The 24,416-nt window shown below is 42.1% G+C and overlaps 2 protein-coding genes across 2 annotated transcripts in view; both read right to left on the reverse strand.

Moving 5' to 3' along the window:
- Nucleotides 1-5,432: 5,432 nt before the first annotated feature.
- Nucleotides 5,433-14,734, reverse strand: LOC104935435 (equilibrative nucleoside transporter 1-like). The gene is made up of 13 exons (XM_010751272.3): nucleotides 14,395-14,734; nucleotides 13,805-13,847; nucleotides 13,402-13,483; nucleotides 10,951-11,123; nucleotides 10,480-10,619; nucleotides 9,895-10,029; nucleotides 9,682-9,779; nucleotides 9,426-9,504; nucleotides 8,887-8,945; nucleotides 8,333-8,441; nucleotides 7,402-7,487; nucleotides 7,019-7,218; nucleotides 5,433-6,774 (listed from the first exon to the last, which is right to left on the reverse strand). The coding sequence occupies exons 2-13, from the start codon at nucleotides 13,828-13,830 to the stop codon at nucleotides 6,663-6,665; spliced, it is 1,299 nt and encodes a 432-aa protein (XP_010749574.1). The 5' UTR covers nucleotides 13,831-13,847; nucleotides 14,395-14,734; the 3' UTR covers nucleotides 5,433-6,662.
- A 1,172-nt stretch (nucleotides 14,735-15,906) lies between these two features.
- LOC104935434 (reticulon-3-like) overlaps nucleotides 15,907-24,416 on the reverse strand; it is a 16,241-nt gene continuing 7,731 nt past the window's right edge. Inside the window, exon 13 of the mRNA XM_027276713.1 lies at nucleotides 15,907-16,037. Within this exon, the coding sequence (XP_027132514.1) occupies nucleotides 15,989-16,037 (49 nt within the window). The 3' untranslated portion in view covers nucleotides 15,907-15,988. The remainder of the gene's footprint in view (nucleotides 16,038-24,416) is intronic.

Here is a 24,416-nt window from a genome sequence, read left to right on the forward strand (position 1 = left end):
ATTTGGTTTACTGAGGTGTGTGCTGATGTGCATGCGTTGTGTGTAACAACGCGTACGCATCAAGCAAGTGACTCGTTTGGACTGTGCAGCAAAGAGTGTGGAGTAGTCGTCGACTTTGGTTGCCACGGTTACCAACTGATCACTTGGACAGCTAGCTGCACGTTCAGCACGGCATGGCATGATGAGAAGGACAACAAAAAAGCAAAAGACTATTGCGTCATTTTTTCAAAAAGTCACTTCTGTAAGTAAATTGTACTTTTTAAATATATACTTCATCACACCACATTGCATTTCTGAGAGTCTCGAAGCAATGTCCTCTCGTGAAAGTAAAATCGTACGAGGCAAGAGACAAACTTTCGCCTTCTGTCTCCGCGTAGCCTGTAGCCTACATGTAAATACCTCGTTGGACATTAATAACGTAATGCCGTTTTAATGTTAATCTGACTTTCCTCGCCACGCACGAGCATAGGCCTACTGTTTAACAAGGACTGACTAAACGCACGTAGCCCACCCAGTTTCTCAGCGTTTTTTTAAAACGAGTTTAGCATTTTTGTGAGGGGGTTTCTGTGTGTGATGACAGTTAATAATTTGTAATGATTTTCATGAGCTTCGTCCCCCCCAGTTTCTCAAACCTATCTGCGCGCCTGGCTGAACCCCCTATTCAGCAGAGACCAGAGACGAGACAGATCAGGAGAGAGATGGAGACAGGTGAAGTCAGAGGCTTGGAAGCTTGCTGTGACGCAGATCTGGTGACAGGAGGGGCTCCACCCCAGGATGTCCCCCATGGACCAGTCATTGTTGGGGTTATGGTAGAGGAGGAGAGACCCAGGCTACAGAGGTGATGATAGGAAGTAAGTAGTAACTGCAGAATCTCATGGTGATTGCCAGAAATCAGCATATTAACTGGGGTGGTCTGGTGGGTCACTATCCCCAGCAGGTGGCCATCCAGGGCACGGGCCAGTTGTCACACCATGGTGAGGTTTTGTCTTGTCCTGGGTTTTTGTTTTATTTTGAAAATGTACTACTTCCTGTTTTATTTTGAAAATTAACTCTCCTCTTGTTTCAGGTCACTTGCCCTTCCTCATGTGTCACTGGTCCGAGTGTTTTCCCTGATTTCTGTTCTTGCCTTTTTCTTGACGTAAGCCTGGATTCTTTGCCTCTTTTGAGAGTGATATTTTGTTTGTATATTTCATAGTTTAGCACTGTAGTTCTGTTTTCTTTCATAGCCCTTGTCAGGCCTATAGTTAGGGCCCGAGCACAGCATGCTGTGACCTGGGCTACAGTGAAGCGTACAGCGTCCAATTTTTGTCAAATTTGGACTTTTCGTGTTTTTTGGGGGTTCATTTCCAGGGGTCGCATTTGAACGAACTCCTCCTAGGGATTTTATCCGATGTGCTTGAAACTTGGCGTGTGTGTTCTCAAGGCCTCGACAATGAAAAGTTATCAAAATCACAACTTTTCATCAGATCGCCTCCGCAGCCAGTTGGGAGTGAGTAAAAGTTACTTCATTCTTCTGAAGCAGTGACGTTATCTTAAGATGAAAACTGAGAACAACTGTAAAATGACACGGAATTTTGACTAAATATCATAGGCATTTGACACTGACAGCATTAATGATTGTTAATTGTTGTTGTTTTTATCATCCTGTACGTGTTGTATTTTTTTTAGAGCTATTCTGAAAGAAATGGGGCTGACGGGCGGGGTAACCCCTGCCCGGGCGGGCAAAAAGTGGGAAAACCTAAAAAAAAAAAACATACAAGGTTAGGATGCATCATAATTAACTACAGCTCTATTTTGTGAAAGCATAGATGAAAGTACAGTGACTTTAACCTTTGTATATTTTCTTTGCAGTGTTTAGCATTATAAACGAACACTACAGTAATATCACATCAAATGTGTGTATATTGCAATGTGTGCAGGAGCTGAGGAAGCCACCAACAGGGAGTGGCACTAAATCAGGGGAGTCCACTGCCAGGGATTGGAAGTGGTTCTCCCTCATGGATGAGGCAATAGGTGGGAGGCCTTCTATTCGACCTCCTTGTCTTATTGCCTCAGCCTGGGGGGAGACCCCACCAGTCTCAGCATCAGCCTCCCCTGATTCAGTGCCACCAGAGCCAGAGTGTCAGGGTGCTGAGCAGGACTCAGAGTCTGAAGAGCCAGCTCCACCAAAGCGACAGCGGCGTGATCCAGTTTTAGAACTGTTGGAGAGGCAGGAGAAGAGGGCAAAGGAGAGGAAGAAAAGGGAGGAGGACAGGGAGGAAAGGCTTTTGAACCTCCTTGAAAAAATAGTAGAGAAAATGAAAATTGGATTAATAACAAAAAGAAATACATGTCTCACTTTGTTTTCAATTGAAATACAGTTCTTTATCAACTTAACTACTAAATTATAACATGAACATTTGAACAAACAAAATGACTGACTGACTCACTCACGTTGTTAACTGGCGCTGACACAGCAGCAATGCGACCACGCAGCCGTTCTCCACATGCCAAATCTGGCTGGACCTGATCTCCGCCATCATCCGGCCCCAGTGCCTCCTCCACAGGCTCCAGAATATCTCCATCCTTTAGGCAGAGATTGTGGAGAATTGCACAGCAAGCTATGACTTTGACGGCAAAGTGTGGCTTCACCTCTAAGGCCTTGAAAAAAAATTGAGCGCCACCTGGCCTTCATGACGCTAAATGCCCTCTCAGCCACGGAACGGGCCTTGGCGTGGTGCCTGTTAAATCTGGCCTCAACAGGGTTTCTGACAGGCTCCCTGTAAGGGGTGATGAGGGCGAGTAGTTCTGAGGTGCAGGGATACCCACCATCTCCAAGAATCTGGAAGCCTTCAGGTGGGTATAATTTCTGGACATAAAGGGGGCTATTTTTTAAAACTCTGGCGTCATGGACAGAGCCAGGGTAGCCAACAAATATGTCCAGAAACTGGCACTGGTGGTCACACACTGCTTGGAGTTGGATAGAGTGAAACAACTTTCTGTTAAAATAACATTGGGCATCAGCACTTGGTGGCTTAATGCGGATGTGGCAGCCGTCAATACTGCCCACAACCCTGGCAAACGCTGCAGATCCAGCCCAACGTTCGAACTCTGCCCCGATTGTTTGGAGCTGATCAGCTGAGGGGAAAAAGATCAGCCTGTTCTTCAGCCTGAGGACTTTTTCGGTGACCCTGTGGATGATGTCATGGACCGTTGATCGCGGGATGGCAAATGCTCTGGACACGACATGGTATGATGTAGTGCTTGCCATCCAGAAGAGGAAGACCAAAACCTCCAGGTCATGACCCCAGCTGTGGTCTAGTGGAGAGCGAAGGAGCTGGATAAGGTGGGCAACAGTTGGTCTTGAAAGGCGGAAGTCTGGGCGCAGGTCACTCTCACCATCAAAATAGATGACCAAGATGGGGATGTGACGGTTCAGGCGACAGTACTGAGATGGGTGACCACGCTGTAAAGAATAATTAAAACTGATAACATGGTGTCATGAAATGATGTGTAATAAAGTTATGACAATACAATCACACTCTGTTGGGTTGTTTATAATTACCATCATTAAAAATTATATTGATAAAAGTGATGACCAAAGCCTTTCTTGTTTATCAATGATAATTGTTTTGGTTGTAGAAAGATGCAACTATCATTGATAAATGGTAAATCAATATTTAAACTTAATAGAGGTTGCAGCTTTAACTAGAAAATGTACATAGATCGTTTAATAAGTAAAGCTTAATTCGCCATTTATTAATGATGGTTAGTACAGTGTGTGACTAAAAGCTGTTTGACAGAAGCACTGTGGTAGGCTATGAAAACCAATTGGCTCTATTCTCAGCTCCAGCAGGGAGTCAGCGGGGGGTGTAGTTTGACGGAGGATAGTTTATTGAATTAATTAAAGAAAATGATATCTACTCTAATTAAAAAGGCGCTAAAAAGTAGGCTATCACTCACAATTTGACGACGTCTTGCTAGTCTTAGAAGAGCAGCGCATCTTCTCCTTTCTCTCTCTCTCGCTATTCTAGTTCTCCTCCTGATCATCAATAATTGAATTATTGATAAAACACAAACAGCCAGACTGACAGTAGACGGCATTTCTATAGCGCTACGGGAGTTTTCTAGAATAACGGTGTGTTAGTGTTTTTTTCGGCGGATGGATGAGAGGATGAGAGGCGCGAAACAAATTCATGAGTTGTGGAGCAGTACAACAGTCACGAGGCCAGTTTATTTTATTGTTTATTTTATTACATATTTCAAAACAAGGCAATTTAAATGGCTTTCTACATTCATTTAAAAAAAAGTGTAAAACGAACAGCATATAATTAAACATTCCAGTAGATTACACTGTAACTTTCTGTTACTAAAGAGCCAAGAGAATAAAATATAAAAATATACTTAAATAGAAAATAAAAAACTAGAATAAAACGCACAAGACAGTAATCAAAAGACTCTAATTTAATAAAAATGCAGTCGTAAATGGACAAGTATTATGTGAGACGACATTAAAGTTGTATGTTTTAATTGTGCGACAGCAATGACGTAATTACCGGCGACAAGAGAAGTGTCCGAAAGTGTCCGAACATTTTTTCTGTTGAGCTCACTATATAGTCCACTACATTTATTTTCCTATGTAGGGAGTAGGGAGTAGGGAATGAGTGAGTGATTTCGGACACAGCCATAGTGTGCGCCTTACATGCACACTCAATAAGAAGAAGAAGTCCAAGAGATAATAAAGAGTGTGCTCTTTCAGGCACACTTAATAAGCACAGTGGATAACATATAGTGTGCGCCTTGCACGCACACTCAATTATGAATTTTGGGGAAACTATGTGGGCGTGGTGATCCATAAAAAGATTCAAAAAAGAAATCGCTAGGAAGCACCTGGTGATGGCTTGTGATTCTTAGAAATTCAAGTGTTGTACTTTCTCAGAGCTGTCTGAAACTTCTTGCGTTCATTTCGACATGCGCACATTTCGACATGCGCACATGTGCGAGGGCCTGACCATCGCTGCTTGCAGCTTTAATTAAAAATGAAATTCACCATTTTTGGTGTTTCGGGCTGCTTGAGAAGGGGTCATGTTTGAACGAACTCCTCCTAGCGATTTTATCCAATTGACTTCAAACTTGGTAGGTGTGTTCATATAGACTTCCTGAGTAAAAGTTATCAAAATGATGAATTTTGGTGAAACTGTGTGGGCATGGCGATCTATAAAAAGATTCAAAGAATAGTTTGTTTTTTGACTTCCTGTTTTATTGTTTGGTTTCCCTCACTTTCTGTTTGTGTTCATTCTAGGTGTCTTCACTCCCTGTGTGATTGTCTATTGTTTTCACCTGTGCCTCGTTAGCTCCTCCCCTCATGTATGTGTCTATATATGCCTGCCTCTCCCAGTGTGTCTCTGTTAGATTGTCTGCATCAGGCCTCTTTGAAAATTGTTTCAGCTCTGTTTTTTTTTGGAAGTTTGTCTTTCTATGCTCTTAACCAGTCTCTTTGTGCTCAGGACAATTACCACCACCTCCTGCCAGAGATCTGCCTGCTTGCTCTATCCAGCAACTTCTCCCCTGCCAGCTCAGATTGCCTGCCCACTGCCATCGCACGATTCCCCTTTTCAGCTCTGCCATTTCCTCCTCGTCGGCCATTCCCAGTTCCCGTCCTCTATTCAATAAACCCCTGTTTGAAACTCATCCAAGTCTGCTTTTGGGTCTGTTCTGCAGCAACCTAGCAGTATCGGCTTGGGTAGGGGGAACTTGGCCCAGCTCCAGGTGGGTTGCCAACTTTTTGTCCATAATACCGATGTCGGCCCCAGAGTCAACTAAACAGGCCAGGGTGTGGGCACTACCATGCAGAAGGAGACAAGCATTGTCTTTGGGTAGGGGGAAGTTTGGTCAGGGTTATCAGGACTCCACTACTTACTGATGCTCCTTGACTTTTGCTGGACAACAGACAAGGTAATGGACCCATCAAGTGTAGTTGGAAGTTCATACAAAACCAACTCATCCTAATCCATGCGTGGTATGTCTGCTGCCACCATGGGTACTCCAGCAACTGGCATGGCACAGAAAACCTCTGAATTACTGTAGCTACAAACAAGTCACAGAAAATGAGGCTACATACCTGCAAACGAATTATAAAAAATATGAACCATGTGCATTCATTAACAACCGTAACCCAATCAGATCAAAAGAAAAGACAACAATATTTCATTTAAATGTTTAATGGAAAATCTGGAGGTTCGGATAATATGGATGATATCACTTGGCTGGGGGGCGGACTGGATGAGGGGAGGGACTCCACCCTATTACTTTAATGACGTATTTAATTCACAGATATGTTAATCCAGGCAGGAACTGCATTAGTCAGAACAAAGTAAAGATGAAAACTATCAGCAATATAACAATAACATTAGGTCTAAACTGACTGCTGGTTCTGTCAAGTGAACCCAGTATTGATTGTGATACTTTGTCTTTTTTTAGTGTTATGAGATGTGTTCTTTCTCTTCAGTCTTGATTTGTCCTGAAAATGTTTGTTTCTGATGTTACTATAAGGATAAAATGTCCACAGTTTCAGGTTCAGCTTGAAAAGCACTGAAGGTTTGACAGTGGGCTAGAACTTTATCATTTTTTTTCTAGTCACACCAATACACTCCCAGCTAATCCAGTAATTAAGATGTTTTCACTTAAACCATTGCTCTGAAGATGAAAGAGAGTGCAGCTCCTGAAGCCAAACCCAGAGACAGAAAGAAAGCCATAATGGTTCCAGCTGTTTCTGCTTCATGAGGAAGAACATTTCTGCAGAACAACACAAGATAGTTATGATTTATTCTGTAGTTCATTACAAAATATTTAACAATTATTATTTTAGTTTATTCCAACACATTTCTAAATTTAACTGAAATTAAAAAACTCTTTTTAAAAGGGAGTCCTGGACAAGACAGGCAGCAACACAAACTAAGAACAAGTCACTTAGTTATTCAATATAATTGTTTATTCATTTTCTTCTCTGGGTTCAAGTTGTAGAGTGTTAGTTTCTTACTTTGGTCCAAAGCACATGCAGAGGCTGGCCAAATATCCGTTACTGAAGGCAAAGAGGACCATGAAGAAAATGAACCAGCCATCATGATGGAAGAAGACGGGCAGGTGGAGACGAGGGTGGACGTTACACAACATGAAGAGAGGGATGAAGACAAGGCGACACAGGATGGAGACAGGAAGTAACAGACTGTCCTTCTGTGGCTGAAAACAAAGCAGATCAATTGATCAGTGAACTGGGTGGAGACATTGTATGACCCTGGTGGAGAAAAACTGTATGAACTGGGTGAAGACAAAGTTACAATACATTATGCTAAGGTATGCTGGTGTTATGAAATAATTTGACAGGTTACGATATTAATCATTTATGTTTGACGGTAAACTCACCCACATACAGACGGCTGTTAAGCTCCGCCCACCCCAATCACACAGGTTAAAGAGCAGGAAACAGCTGACTGGGATAAAGTACTGGTCTGGCAGCAAAACAAAACAAAGTAATCAGTAATATTAGTACCAAAAAGGATATATATGTGTATTCAAGTGGGACATTAATTAAGACGAGTGGAGGAAAGGCTTAGGGTTAGGTGATAACAGCAGTGTCAAAGGAAATGAGTCCAAATGTCAACCATGATGTTAAAGAAATACAACACAGTCCCTCACAGTCCACCAAAGTCCACTATAGTCCCTAGCAGTCCTTCACAGTCCACAGACAAAGAATGTGAAGAGATTGATGAAGATCCAAACTGGCTCTACATCACACTAAACTCTGAACATAACCTCCTCCAGGTCAGGTGTGCAGCACCAGTTATTGTAGCCAAGTTAAACAAGAGCCACCATTCCTTACATTAAGCTTGTTTCATAGAACGTCACTCAGCTCCAAGTACATAAGTACAACTGTCTCCTAATATCTCCACTAATCAGATGATTGGCAATTCAACCCCCGGCTCCTCTGGACTGCAAGATATTGAATCCGAAATTGTTTCCAAAGGCTGCACCATTGCTGTGTAAATTGTGTATGAATGGTTAGTTCCTGAAAACTGATTAGCAGTTGGCATCTTGCAAGGCAATGCCATAAGTGTGTGAATGGGTGAATAAGACATGTAGAATAGAGCACTTTGAGTGTTCAGAAGACTTGAACGTATATATAAAAATATATAACTACAGTCCATTTACCATGTTTGCATCTTTACAATGGCAGTGTTGATTTTAATGTTTGACTTTGAAAACACAAACTTCAATTTAAAAAAGTTATGTTTTCTGCATGTAGGCATGCATGCATCACATCAATATTCAGACAGGAAGTGACCTGTTGACTCACCCCAAGAGCCCTCCAATCCAATGGTGGATTTTGTGTCAGCAGTGATGGCGGGAAATATGCCGATGGTGATAGTAAAGGTGAAACACACAGACAAAGCCAACAGCCAGATCTAAAGGTCAAAGGTCAGCAGGCAGGAAAGGATTTACACACATGATCAATCAGTGTCATTACTGGTCATGTATGAAAATGTAACACGGGTACGGTAAGCATGTTTCTGCCATGTTAGCTCATCACAGCTGTTGGACTGTTGTTTACTCACAATACACTTTGGCTAGTTCTGTTAAACCTTCATAGCCCTCTTATTCTTTCAGCAACTTCCCCACTTAAATCCCACAGTTGTCTACATGTTATTTGCTTCTTCTTGTTACAGTACTTTAGCTTAGCAATTAATTAGCTTAGCAGTTAGCAATGCCTTCTCTCTCTCCCTCTCCGTGTGAACTGTCCTGCCTATCCTCTGTTACCCAAACCAGCCGTCCCTGTTTCAGATAATCAGTCAATAAGAAATCTGATTAGATCATTCAGAAAATGTTCGTCAATGCATTTGTAACTCTGACCTTCTTAAAGATCCCAATCATAGAAACATTTTGCCGTATGTTGGGATCAGCTGCTCCATCTGAGCAAAGAATATGAAGGGAACAATAAGAAGAGAACAAAGACATTAAAGAACAACAAGTAGGGGAAAATCCACATTTATTATTGAAATATGAGGCTACATGTTTAAAAGAGGCTGCTCTGCCCCAGATCATCTTCAACATTCAGACAGGACTGTGTGGTGGCTTTGCAGTAATCAAGAACTCTTTGTGCTGTTGTAGTCACAGTATTTTGTTCAAGATATTTTTGGTTTGTAAATCTCACTGTTTGATAGTTATATAAATATTTTTATACAACTATACGCCTGAATTTAAAAAAAGTTTGAAACAGAAGCCTGTGGCACACATCATGTTGAACCACCATGTTTCTACAGTAATTCAGGATGGACAAACTAAAAACTGGCTGCAGATAGTAATCAGGGCTGTGAGCCTGTAAACTAAAGTCAGGTAAATATTTAAATCAAGGGGTGTTGTGGATCAGAGTGTCACTGTTTATTTTGTACTTTGGTTCATCAGATTCACAGAGTTGTCCTCATCTGATCTCTGTTTCCTGTTTCTCTCCTGATAAAACTGGAAAAACACCTGAAAATCACAAGAAAAACATACAAACTGTGCAGTCTGTTTGGAATGATAGCAATGACATATGTGTCCATCAACCAGTCATAGCTCAGTTTGTTGTGTAATGAAACTGTGATGTATCATCAACCTTCAGTGATGTCACATTTAAATAACCTCACTTCCTGTGTGTGTGTGTGTTACCAGTTTAGGTAGCAGGACGTAAGAGAGGACGGCCAGAAAAATAACAACACAGGCGGTGATAAAATAACCAAATGCTGCATCCTGAAGCTCTGAACCACCTACAGGTGAGGAAGGATTAGGTGAGGTTATTGATGTGTTACTGATGTGTCACTGATGTAATATCAGCATCAACAATATCATCATATATTATCAATATCAAGTTATTTATCAGACTTGCGATGGCGCAGATCATGGCAAAGGCAGCGAAGGTTCCAGCGAGTCCCTGACCGCTCATGATGGGAGTCGTATATGAAGTCGGCAGCAACCCAGCCATCCCAAATAGACTGCCCTGTAGCACAGCACCAAAGGCTGTTAACAGACAAACAAACAGATTACCAAACAAACAAGCAGATCAACAACAATCAAACAAACAAACAAACAAAAAGATTGTGGAGGGGGCGTGGTGCATCAGCTGCAGGAGACAGGTGTGGAAAGGGCTCAGGAGAGCAGTGCTAGGTGAGAGTGATTAGCACACCTGCATCCTGTTAGCTAATCACTCTCTCCTTTTTAACACAGTAGTGTGCTGGACCCGGAGGAGGATCCAGAAACAAACACACAAGGAGTCGGCAGTGAGGAACCGAAAAGTTGTGAAAGCTGGCAGAACGACTCCAAGAGTGTGCGTAGTTGTGATCCATTATAAAAACCCTAAAATCATCAGAACTCTCTAAGTGTCTCTGTTGAAGAACCCTACAGTAGCAAGAGATACACCACACAGATCAACAAACAAACAGATCAACAAACAAACAAACAGAGACTCACAATTGATGATGATGATCTTCACCATGGTAATGGAGAAGAAGGGCAGTGGCTCCATCTGAACTTTGACGAGGATTGCGGTGACAATGAAGACGAGCATGATGACAAGCAGACTGCCCATCACACGCAGACGCTGAGAAATACTGTCAAAGAAGAAGAAGAAGCTTAATGATCAGCTGAGAGCTGTGGAAAGAAGAAAATCTGAACTGGGATTAGTTTGATGAACTGAACTGGGATCTGTTGATGAGAATAAAGTAACTGAAAAGTCCTCCTCTATTAATAATGAAAACTTAATGAAAATTACACACAGCAGCCCTGAAGAACATCTGGAGCCTTTGCAATGTTTTCCTCCGGACTCTCTACAACTCATTGAACCCTGGAAACTCTTCTATAGCCTTTCTTGAGGGACTGAGGACCACAGCTTGAGAACCCTGTCAACAGAGTTCTTTGTTGGTGTTGTGTTGTCATACTTACAGTGAGTGCAGGAAGGAGTTGAGGCAGGTGCAGAGGAGCAATGGCAGCATGGCACAGATCGTCATCACATTGTTGAATTTGGCTTCCAGAATGCTGCGATGCTCACCTACTGCCTCTGTATGATTGGCTGAAAAATCAACCAAAGAGGAGTCCTTCAGACGGCTGGTGAAGTACTGTAGAAACAAACAGACTTTGGTGTTAATCTGTTGAAATCTTTATCAAATCCTGTGGTTAGATTCAACCAACAATGTGTCGCATTGCCGGGTTCTGTCTAGACATACTCTGTATTAAAAGTGAGAACCTCTTATGTTTGGACATTTAGAAATAAAACTGACTTGAATTGGTAAATCTCTAAATACTTTCTGACTTTCTGTCAGTGGCACTCAGCCCTTTGGTTCCTGCTAAAGACAGAAACACTTAAATTAAAAATATGGCTCAAACAGGGGGAAAGCCAGACACACTGAGAAGGAGCTGACCTTTTATAGATTATACAGTCCCTGACAAAAGTCTTGTCACTTATCCATTTTGTAGAAACAACAGCTTATAATGTGACTTTTAATTAATCCATTGGTTTTATAAATGGCTCATATGAAAGCTAAAACCCTCCCAAATTATGTTTAATGTACTAAAATAAATTTGCTTCACAGAAGAAAGATATATTATTCAATGAACACAGAAAGGTCAGGTTTTGGCAAGACAAAAGTTTTGTCGCCTACAGAGAATGTGAAAATCGAACAAATAATTTACTCCAAATACAAAAATATGTTGCATAACATCAGTGAATTAAGTAGTGGTGCTGTGAGATCCATATTTAATATCTTGTATGACTTCCATGAGCTTGAAGGACTGCATCCATGCGGTTCGGCAGTGATTCATACAATTTATTGATGAAGTCATCAGGAATAGCAAAGAAAGCAGTCTTACATGCCTCCCAGAGTTCATCAAGATTCTTTGGTTTTGTCTTCTATGCTTCCTCTTTCATTCTACCCCAGACATGCTCAATAATGTTCATGTCTGGTGACTGGGCTGGCCGGTCCTGAAGCACCTTGATCTTCGTCGCCTTGAGGAACTTTGATGTAGAGATGGAAGTATGCGATGGAGCACCATCCTGCTGCAAAATTTGACCCCTTTTATGGTTGGGAATGTAAGAGGTAGCTAATACTTCTTGATATTTTAGGCTATTGATATTGCCTTCCACCCTGCAAATCTCTCACACACCCCCATACTGGATGTAACCCCAGACCATGATTTTTCCGCCACCAAACTTAACTGTTTTCTGGGTGAATCTCGGGTCCATGCGGGCTCTACTAGGTCTCCTGCAATATTTGCAGCGGCTGTGATGTAATTAAACCAAAGATTCATCTGAAAAATCCACCTTCTGCTACTTTTCCAGCGTCCATCCTTTTAGCAGGCTGTGGGCCTTGGCAAATGTCACACATTTTTTTAATTGCCTTTTGTTTAGTGCTGGTTTCTGGGCACTGATTTGACCATGAAGGCCGTTTCGAGACAGAATTCTACAAACTATTCTGGTTGACACGGGGACTTGAGGTGACCAGGCCTGGTGGAGCTCTGCCAGCCAACAAACGGTCCTCCTGAGCAGTTGTCTTGCGGGGTCTGCCGGACCTGGGCTTGTCAAAAACATCTCCAGTCTTTTCAAATCTTTTTCTTATTCTTTGTACTTGACGCTGAGACACATTGAAGGTGTCAGCCATCTCAGCAGTGGATCTGGTCTTCAGCCTCTTGATAATCAACGCTTTGGCCTCAGGGTGAATCTTAGGCATGTTGTCAGAGGTCAAGTTGCAGTTGATGTGAAGGTCTGGTGTGCTGGGGTTCTTTTAATACACACCCACTAACTGACTGATCACTTATTGATCACAGGTGAGGCTGTAATCTAGGACTGGGTGCATCATATGACAAAGCGACAAGACTTTTGTCTTTGCAAAAACTGACTCAGTGGGCTTTACCAAGCTGTGAATGTTAGAATGCTTTTCAGTTCAGTCGTTTGGCAACAAAACATTATTTCAAAAGCTGTTGGGATTGAAATTAGTCATTTCTTGTAAAAAAAAATTGATTAGAAATATATTTATGGGGCACTTAAGGTCAACTTGTACCCAAGCGACAAGACTTTTGTCAGGGACTGTATTAAATCTATTGTCATCACAAAGTACAAGTTACTGAACCAGCGATATGAAGTAAATAGTAACACAGTCGCCAAATATTTTGTGCCTAGGCTGCCCCCAACAATCACATTTCAAAGAAGAACATCTAAGACAAGTTAAAAACATTAGATTAAAAAATTTAATAGTATAAACACTTCTTGTGTCTTCAGTTATTTATTTATTTTTTTTTACTCAACATGTGAACGTTTAATTTTTCTCTCCTTCACAATAAAAGCTGGTTCAGAGCGAAAATGAGGTGTGGATGGAGAACAGACAGGAAGTGATGTCATACCACGGTAGCAGTCATGAAGAAGTTCCAGGGCAGCAGCGTTCCCAAACCGAGCATGAAGAAGATGAGCCAAACGCCAAAATACCTTCAGGAAGCATGTTTTCAAAGTAAGAGTAAAATTTTAAATTGTTTAAATTTTTTATTGTGAAGCTGACAGGAACAGGAAGTGAGCAGAGGACTGTTCAGTCAGTCCCAGATCATTATCTGGTCTTTTGATTATGTTCACACAAACTACAACTTAAAAACCAGAGTAAGCAAGTCCTAAACCTTTAACAGCACCTGTTAATCAATCAATCAATCAATCAATTGGTTGGTCTTCGGTTGGTCCGTCAGTCAGTTAATGATTGATTAATGATTCATCAATAAATTAAATGAACAGAAAATACTGAAGTTGTTTTTCACTCACTTGTCTTTTGGTGAACTGATGGCCATTTTACCCTAAAGACGTCCTGTGAGAAACAGAGAGGGATTTTTACACCAGTTCACGTTTAAAGTAACTCATCTCCCGTTTCAATGAAAATTCTATACAGCGTTGTTTTTTGTGTGATTGTTGTTGCTGTCATAGTTGTTTTTGTTTATTATGACCCTTTAAAAAGAAATTGCACTACATACAGATTCCTTGTTGCCATGTCAACATCTCCCAACAGCTCAGATATGATGCTCAAACATCACAAAGTGAGACATTCAGGGACAATCTGAAATTTGAAACCTAATGGCTTCAAACCACAACTCACTGGTTTATGTCAACCTGCTGTTTCCTGTGAAAACATGCAGCTACTGATTATCAAATTTCAGATTTAAGAATGTCCCTGAACACACCACACTGAGATCATTTTGGTTCAGGATTAAAAAAATGTCATCATGTGTTGTCCCACAGGGAGGAAGTGAATCTTTGACATGTCAAAATTCAAAGAAACATGAATAAAATACAGACAAGTTAAAAACAGAGTATATTAATACTAACAACAAAATTAGAAAAAAAAGTGCATGTTTTACCTTGAATGTTGCTACGGGATGAGAACAGAATGATCCGGCTGTTCTTTCTTCAGAAATGTTCCCTGGCAGTCATTAACAACAACTGGCTTCACTTTTTAAATTCTGTTCTCTGTCGAATCTGCAATTGTTTGAATCTTTGGTCAGTTTTTTGAAGTTTCTTCTTCACTCTCCGTCAGTCAGTCTTTCCGTCCAGTCAGTTGTGAAATCTTTCTTCCTGTTTTTCTGTCATGTTTCTTTAAATCATCTTTCCCTTCTCTTCCTCTGATCGTCTGTGCCTCTTCTTTCTGTAGTTTCAGCAGAATCACTTCTTCAGTCTGCAGTGACCTTGGACCTTTGACCTCTGATATCAGTCAGTTCAGTGGACTTTGTTTCTGTGTAAATGATAACAGAACAAAACAAACCCACAGTTCAAGGAACAAAACAGATTATACAGCAGTCAAAGTCTGGACTCACCTTTTCCTTCAGTGTTTAAATTTGGATTATTTTCTACATTGCAGAAACTGAGGAAATCAAACTATGAAAGAACATATATAAATGATGGTTTGTTTTATATTTTAGATTCTTTTCTTTGATCAAGCTTGGCACACTCTTCATTCTCTCATTCAGCTTCAAGAGGTTTAAACATTGAACTAATGTTGAATGATATGTGAGGATGCTGTTCTTAGACTTTAGTTCAACGTTCAACACAATCATCCCCCAGCAGCTGATAAAGAAACTGGAATGTCTGGGCCTGAACACCTCACTGTGCAAGAGCCTGCTGCAATTCCTGACTGGGAGACCACAGGCAGTCCGGGTTGGCAGCATTCAGCACCATCACACTGAACAGGGTCCCCCAAGGATGCATGCTCAGCCCCTTACTCTTCACTCTGCTGACCCACGACTGCACACACACAGCTCCAACCTCTACATCAAGTTTGCGGATGACACCACTGTGGTGGGTCTCATCAACCACAATGATGAGGCAAACTACAGGAAGTATGGAGGCTGCACTGCATCCTGCTGTAATATCTTCACACTGCTTCTTCAATCTCCTGCCATCTGGGAGGACAATGAGGAGCATCCAGGCCAGAACCAGAACCAGCAGACTGAGAGACCGCTGCATCCATCAGGTTGAACTCTCTCTCACTCTATGCAATTAATAAAGTATTTCTACTCTAATCACTCTCTCTTACTATGCACATATTTAACTTCTTTGCACAGGTTTATTTTGAATGTAGATTTAGGATTAACTTTAATGTATGTTTATTGTTGTATAGGTTAATCTTAATGCATACTTACTTTGTGTTTACTGTGTCTTATGCTGCTACTTGATGCTTGAATTTCCCTCGGGATCAATAATCTATCTATCTATCTATCTATCTATCTATCTATCTATCTATCAGCTTCATGAGCTTTAAATGATGAACTAACAAACCATAACTCTGATCTGTGGTGGAATCCAGGATCTGGTTTCAAAATCCTCTTAAAAGATTCAATCATCAGAGAGCTTTAATGTTTCTCATCAGTCAGGATTTTATTACAACAGAATAAATTCATTAGGCGAGTGACTGACAAACGGACCAATTAGAAGAAGAGGGGACGGCAGGTCATGTGGTCACTCAGCTTTGGTTCTCTTCACAGCTCCCGGTAAACGGTCCTGAAATCTGAAAACACAAATAGTCTCTTAAAAGGGTTAGTGTCTGACTCTGTGCAGGGGAGCCACATGAGCACCGTCTGGCACCATCCATCCCCAAAACGTGAATACATCTCTTAGTACTGAAAAACATGATGAGATCATGATACATATTATATATATTTTATATTAATTATATTATATATATTATATTATATTATATTATATATATTATTATTATACACCAGCTGACAACCTCTCTGTGAAACATCTTCTCTTTTGTTTTTACAGACTTACAACTGAGTTGTAGTTTCATATAAGTCTGTTCTCTTATGATGCAACACAAGGTGCAAGTAACATCATTTTAATTTGACGTGCTTGGATTGGGTTAATGACTATATATTTTTTTTCCAACAGTTGAAAGTCAGGGTGAAATGTAACTGAAGAGTTGTGTTGTTCTCAAACGTGGAACCTCAAACCTATTCAGGAATTAGCTCAGTGTTGCCCCCCGTGGTCCAAACTGTCCTTTTTTTTATTTATTTCTATGCTTCAGTTTTTATAGGTGTTTTCTATCTGCAGACTGTAGCAAAGTGGTTTACAAGAAAATCGGTGCATTCATTGGATGGTTTCAGAGAGTTACGCTGTTCTGTAAATGCAATTAAAACAACTGGCTACAGCAATAATTGATATTAGAAAATATCATTTTACTTTTAAACACTTCAGTACAAGGTTGTATTAAATAATTTAAGTGATATATAAATCACAAGCCAAAACAGCGCTAAATTTGGCTGGAATTATAAAGGTATAAGTGGTAACATGAAGAGCCGTTTGGGAACCAAAAGGGCCGGCTCTTCTGGTGAGCAAACGATCTTACTCACTAAAGAGAATTCCCATCACTATTCCCTTCCCATAGTGTTGGTCTAGATTACCCTGTCTGTGCAGGCTGGGCATGGATGACTAATTTCTCCTGCCACTCCTTTACTGGCTCCACACCTGCAACTCATCCACTCATCAAGCTCCTGCAGAATATAACTCCGATTCATTCCTTCCAGACGCTGCAAGTTTGTTGTTCCTTTGTGGTAACGTAGCAACTTATGAGCTCTGAGAAACCTTTTTGGTCTTTGTATATTTGGATGCCTGCCTTGATTCTCTTCTGTCTGCTCTGTCCTCCAGCCCTGCAATGCTCACCTGCTCCGCCTGCCATGCTCAGCCTGCTTGTTTTCGTTCTCCAGCCTTTACCCTAGTGCCCTGAAAATCTTCCTGGACTTCACCATCTCTCACTGTCTCCCCTGTTGAGCTATTGTTCACTTTTGTTGTAAATAAACCTCCTAAGCCACTACTGCCTATTGTCCTCGTGTGGGTTCAGTGCTCTGTCGTAAGATCACGCTTACCACAGGGTAGGGGTCTCATTTCTACCACTGGAGATCAACAAAGGTTGTATGGTCTCATCTTAGTTGACATAAAGTCGTTTGTGTTTTTCTGCTCCGGAGCTGCAGATGACTAAAACTCCCCCTGTGATGCTGGTCCTCATGGATTATTATTTATTATATTATTAGCCTAAACTGAAAGGAATCAGTGACTAACAACTATAACCCTGTAATACTATCACTGAGAAAATAATCAGATTACTGCAACATGTTACTAATGAGCTCAATCAGGAGATAAAAACACAAGGATGGAACATGTTCTGTGTTCTGATGTGAACTCACTTGTGCAGCGACTCCTCCACTTTGGACCGCACCAACTCGATATCCCGATCGATCTGTGTCTGCACACACACACAGTTAACAGCAGGATTCATAGTTCTGGTTTTGGACTGCTCCGGGCTTTAAGATGTGTTTCAGGTTTAGTCTGATTTCCAAAACCAGGACATCAATGTATGTCAGGCTCAGGTTGATTTTTCTACCAGGACATGCCCAGAATTTACTAACCCACTGATCTGACTCTGGGGCATTGGTTAAACATCAGCTGTATTGAGTATTAAATAAAAAAAAAATTGCTGCTTGACATCAGCGCTCTGTCTACTAAAGACTACTGTGAGGTATAAAAAGCTGATTTCGTTTTGAATGGGTGAAGCACTGAAGGTTAAAGTAGGTGATCACTTACATTTAATTTGGTAGTGTAAAAATGTATAAAAAAACTACATCAGATGATCGCAGTACCTTTTTCTTCTGGTAGATAAGTGGTGCGCTGAAGAGAAGGTGTCAGCTGGTCAGAAAGAGAAAAGACAGGTTTGTTTCAGCTTAAAGTTTCAAACAGATTTCAATCAGAGGAAGAAGAAAAAGACTACCAAGGATCAGGATAGTGACACCATTAAAGACAGAGCCAATGTACGTCATCATCCACATGACTGCAGCCAGCTGAAACATTTAGACAACATTTAAAGAACAAACAGATGAAAATTAAAGAACAAACAGTAGCACGTTAACCACCATGCTAACCTTAGAAGTCCACCAGGTCTTCGACCAGCAGCAGCCTCCTGGTCTGACTGCGGAACAAGTTCAGGTGGACCAGAGCCCGATCAGCCAGCAACCGAACGGACTCTGATGACACAGAGATGTCCCTTCCAACAGAGACCTGAAAGAGGACAAAGATAAATAATTAACATAAATAATAATTAAAATAATATTGAAAAATAATAATTTATATCAACAGGTTCTGAGCTGTTTGTAACTTTAGTAACTGAACAGACGAACAGAACCAGAAACAACTGTTACCTGAATGGATGACCTTCGTCTGATTTTCTGGACAGCCTGGATCACTGATTTATAAACCCTACACACAAAGCAGAGATGATGACATCATTTCCGTTTCCATGTTTTAATAATTGACTTTAGTAACAACCTTCATCTAAAACTGTAGTGCATGGTGCATTGTGGGATATGCTTTGTTCTGATTGGTTAGTGATTGAGCAGGTGACCGCCCCCCTCACTGAAAGTGATGGTGACACAGAGACAGGGTGAGCACAGGTAGGACACCACACTGATGACAGACAGTGTGCCACTGAGCAAGAACCAGTAATGACAAGCCAAACACCGCCGCTGTCTTCTTGGGTTCTTTCCATTGGATGAGCTGTGAGACTGGAGGAGAGATTTTTAGTTCAGACCGCCATGTCTTTGTGAGACGCAGAGAAGGTGAATGAATGGTGCTGCATGTGTGGTTCCCACATGGAGGAGGAAGTGTAATGGTGTGGGGCTGCGTTGCTGTTGACACACTTGACCAGTATGGCTACCACAGCATCCACACAGGCATGCCATCCCATCTGTTTGAGCTCAGTGGGACCATCATTTGATTTTCAGTTCAATTCATTTATTTAGTTCCAAACCAAATCAAACAACAGTTATCTAGATAGATAATTAGAGAGACGACACAACAAAACAAAAACAACTATAAACTGTAATGGAGATCTGTTAGCAATATAATAATAATAATAATAATAATATTAAAGCTACAAGCAGCGTTGTACGGGCCCTCGCACGTGCACACATCGGGGTAGGCGTTGGACCATCCCACGCACATCGACACACGTCCGTCAAAAGGGCGCCAAATTGAATCTTCCACCCAAAATGTCCGACTTCCTGTGCATTAGCACCATGGCGTCCAGAGGCATTTGTGTGCATCGGGGCATGACGTAGGCGTGTAGCGAATTTCGGCCGCCTACGCGAAAGTATCCCTTAGCCCACATGAGCCAATTTGATGACACGGCAGCGATCCAGATAGGCGTGACACCTTGACATGTGAAGCGTTACATTTCTAACCACCAGCAGGTGGCGCTATATGTGAGTGTGAGTATGAGCATATGTACACGTTCAGGCCGGGGCCAGCGTCCACCTTATGATGTGGTCAGGATAGGACAATGTATCCACAAGTTAAAGTGACTTTGTGTTCTGTTGCGAGTAGTGGCGAGTCCTCAAACTTTGAGGGGTCACAAGCCACAGTGTTCAGACTTGGGGAAAGTTGTATTCAACTTTTAATCCCCCATGGTTTAAGAGTAACCTGGGCAAGTTTGAAGCTGTTAGCATTTAATCTGTAGGACGAGTTTGAACATATGCGAGGTGTGGAAATGGGCAAAAATGGCTCCAAAACGCAACCTCCAAAAGAGCCGACTTCCTGTGCACCGGCACCATGGTGTTTTCTTTTTTTTGCGTCTGGGATGACAGTCGGGGTATGACACACTGAATTTTGTCGTCCTACCCAAAGTCACCCCATTTATTTGCCGTTTTTGAAATTGGTAGGAGGCGCTATAGAGCTATTTGTGACGCCAAGGCACGCGACCCCCAAATTATTGATTTTTTTCACAGGCATGACGCACCAGCAAAAATCTGTGACTTTTCGCGAATGTTCGGGCACGTAATTCGTCCTAGAAGACGGACAGGAGGTAAAAAAAATAATAAAATAAATAATAATAATAATATATAATAATAATAATAAATAATAACATGGAAAAATTCCTTCAGTTCCAATAGGTCCCTACACCGCTGTCCGGGCTCGGCCCTAATAATAATAATAATATAGGTAGTGGACATCACAGGACTACAACAGCAGCCTCAATCCATGAGAACCTGACGAGGCGAGAGCACAGAAACTCCAGGGAACTAGTGAAGTTAGCAAATGATAAGAGTCCATGCATCATGGGAAGTGTAGTCATATAGCAGCATAACTAAGGGATGACCTGAGCCAGCACTAACTATAAGCTCTATCAAAGAGGAAAGTCTTCAGTCTACCTTAAAGGTGTTGACCGTGTCTGCCTCCTGAACCCAGAATGGTAGTTTGTTCCACAGAAGAGGAGCCTGATAGCTGAAAGCTGCTGCTCCCACTACTTTGGAGACTATAGGAACAAGGAACCCTGAAGAACCATGAGGAACCTAAAGAACCATGAGAAATATCATCAGTAGTCAGATTTAAACAGGAAGAATGAGTGTGTATGTGATGAAATATGTTCATCAGGAAGGATCTGATCCAGTCCATGACAAACAATGTAATCCGTTTAGTTTAAAGATTTGTATATGTGTGCAGCATACAAAGCAAAACTGTGGACATGTGAACATATTTAAGGATTAAAAGGGTAAAAAAGTCCTCAGGTCTTTGTGTGATTCAATCCCTCACCAGCTGTAAGCAGCTTTTTGGCCTGAACAATAGTCACCTGAGCAGTTAGCTAACAGCAGGACAATGAAGCATGTGTCTGAAACACAGCTTCAGCAGCATGCTAACTAACAGGCTATAAAAACATACAGGCTAGTAAGTTTGCTGGTACAACAACTAGCAGTTTGCTACCGCAGCCTACCAATACCAGTGCTAACAGAATAAAGAGAGGTGTGGTCCCACTGGTTAATGAACTGGTCCACTTGGTTAATGAACTGGTCCACTTAGTTAATGAACTGGTCCACTTGGTTAATGAACTGGTCCACTTGGTTAATGAACTGGTCCACTTAGTTAATGAACTGGTCACAGGGTTATGAACTGGTCCACTTGGTTAATGAACTGGTCCACTTGTTAATGAACTGTCATTATAGAACGGGTCTACAGGTTAAGAACTGGTCCACTTGGTTAATGAACTGGTCCACTTGGTTAATGAACTGGTCTACAGGTTAATGACTGTTCAACTGGTTAATGAACTGGTCCACTTGGTTAATGAACTGGTCCACTTGTTAATGAACTGGTCACTTAGTAATGAACTGGTCTACAGGTTAATGAACTGGTCCACTGTTATGAACGGTCTACAGGTTATAACACAATGAAATAAACTCTGTGAACACTGACTTCAGACCCCAGAGTCTGACCAATCAAGGCTGAGCTCACTGATCAGCTAATGCGCCCAACACACTGATCAATCATCAAGTTCATCTCGCTGTCTCCAGACAATGAAATGTTTGAAGGACGACCTGTACAGGTGAGTCCTACCTGAATGAGTGAATTCTCTGAGGGATGACGATGATGATGATGAAGAGTCAGAGCAACTGCTGGTCGAGGTCACCATTTCCTTCTCCTCCTCCTTCTTCTTCTTCTTGTGTGCAGCTGAAGTTTCTCTGCTCAGTCAGAGCTGCTGCTGATGGATGGGATTGTGATGTCATCACGTGGGTGGGCATATGTAAAGGGGCGTGGTCAGCTGATGTAAGAAGTTTGTTCTTTCTTTAAAATGTCCGTCATGTTTTTATACTTCATAGTCTGGAAGTACTAATAATATTAATGACATGTTTTATTAAGTACAGCTGAGCACAGGTTTCGACCTGATCCTAGTTAAGTTTGTCAAACAGATTTGGGGAATTTCACAATGATAGCTGTTTCTTTTGCCGCCAGTTTAAGGTCTGGCTCTAGGCCCCTCCCCTCCGCCCTCAGCCAATCAGCGGTCAGATAATGCGTGTTCTTGTAGAAATTTTTTAATTGAGTCTTCAGATGATCAGTGCAGCGAGACATCAGGAGTCATTGTAATTAATAAGGACCGAACAGTCTGTTCATACAAAAACTCAACCAAAAGTGGTTGAAAAACAGAGACGAGAAACCTCAGACGTCGGCAGGAGGACCACCAGAGGACGAGTGACTATCAGAGAGAGAGAGAGAGAGAGGTTAGACATATGATCACATATGTCTAACCTCTCTCATATGTTTATTTTTTCATAAACAGCAGTCAATATTTCTATTTTCCACATCGCTCACAATCAGCTTCACCAGGTCGTCACCTGGTTGGACTTATTTACAGGTGTGGACGCGGACAGACTCTGACCTGATCATCTGTTTTATGTCTTTTAACTCATTAAGACACATACTCACTAATGAACTTTACAGTGCTGAAACAGAAGGGGAGGAGAAACTGCTGGCCACCTTTGAGCTGGACTACCGATCGAGAGCGACCCATCGATTCAGACCTGAAGATAGACGGAGGTCAGATTTATTATGAAAGTCACCTGAACTCAGAATGAACAGGAAACCAGCTAATGCATGATAACAACATGTACTGTAATATACAAATATATTAGGGTTAGATGTATTAATAAATGTACATCTGCAGCCGGACGCACTAACTGCAGCTCTGATTGACCAAGATCCAGACCTGGACCTGGACCTGGGCGTGACATGAGTCACAGAATCAGAGCAATTTCAAATTCAGCCTGGTTTACTCTGAATACAGGAGTTTAACCTGGCAGTAATCATCAATGTGATCAATGACCAAGTGGTGAGTAACAACATCGCCAGGAGAGTCTGACCTGGACTCTGGGTGAAGAGTCTGACCTGGACCTCCGGGTGAAGAGTCTGACCTGGACCTCCTGGGTGAAGAGTCTGACCTGGACCTCGGGTGAAAGTCTGACCTGGACCTCCGGGTGAGGTCTGACCTGGACCTGCCTGGTGAAGGTCTGACCTGGACCTGGTGAAGAGTCTGACCTGGACCTCCTGGGTGAGAGGGCTGCCTGGACCTCCTGGTGAAGAGTCTGACCTGGACCTCCTGGGTGAAGAGTCTACCTGGACCTCCGGGGTGAAGAGTCTGACCTGGACCTGGGTGAAGAGTCTGACCTGACCTGGTGAAGAGTCTGACCTGGGAGGCTGCCTGGTGAAGAGTCGTGGACCCCTGGTGAGAGTCTGACTGGCCTCCTGGGAAGAGTCTGACCGACAGTTAAGAATATTGGACTGCATACACTCCCTGTGGCGTTCCATTTTCAACCATATATACTGGAGCGTCTTTCCCTACTCTGACCTCTAGCGTCCTCCCAAACAGGAAGCCCAACACCCAGTTATACATCTTCCCTCCCACTCCCAACGTATCCAGTTTGATGAGCAGGCCTTCAAGAAACACAGCAACACTACTGCTGATTGAAGCACATTGTATTTCTACCTTTACAAAACCCACTCTGACATGAGAAATGTAAATTTGAACACTTGGTTTTTACTTCCTTTTACGCGTTTCATTCTGCACCAACTACACCACACAGATCATTGTAAGTGCAAATCTACTGGCAATAAACCAGGTTCTAGTTCTGGTTCTGGTTCTACAGGGGCAGCAGCGGGTCACTGTAAACAGGAGCGGAACCTTTGTTTCAGGCTTGTGTTCTCTCCGGAGGGTTTAAAGCTCGCGCAGCAGGAGCGCGTGCTGATCCGGTCAGTGACACGGTGTGGACCATGATGCACTGCGGCTGGTCTCTGTTAGGTCCGCTGCAGTGGATCCATTACGTCAACAAACAGGTGAAGGTAAAGGCGGGAAAAGATGAAGAGCACCGTGGCTGGCTGCTCACCGTGGACCCGGTGTCTGCCAGGTGACGCACGCGCGCACACACGCACACACACACGTGTGTCTGTTTCTGATTATGTATGACGTCACTTCCTGTTTCTGGATCATTAATCAAAATTTTAATGTGTGACTTGAAGATCGTTCAGTCATTAGAGCGTTCCGGGAACGTTTCAGGAGCGTTCCGGGAACGTT

Source organism: Larimichthys crocea, unplaced genomic scaffold (assembly GCF_000972845.2).
Source record: "Larimichthys crocea isolate SSNF unplaced genomic scaffold, L_crocea_2.0 scaffold532, whole genome shotgun sequence".
Taxonomy (NCBI): domain Eukaryota; kingdom Metazoa; phylum Chordata; class Actinopteri; family Sciaenidae; genus Larimichthys; species Larimichthys crocea.

What these genes read in the sequence shown, in the direction of transcription:
- LOC104935435 (XM_010751272.3), bottom strand. Translation starts at nt 13,830, where the DNA reads ATGGCCATCAGTTCACCAAAAGACAA. An exon ending in ATCAGTTCACCAAAAGACAA is followed by an intron (nt 13,484 to 13,804) that starts GTGAGTGAAAAA and finishes TGCTTCCTGAAG; the next exon opens with GTATTTTGGCGTTTGGCTCA. An exon ending in ACGTCCTGCTACCTAAACTG is followed by an intron (nt 9,505 to 9,681) that starts GTAACACACACA and finishes TGTGATTTTCAG; the next exon opens with GTGTTTTTCCAGTTTTATCA.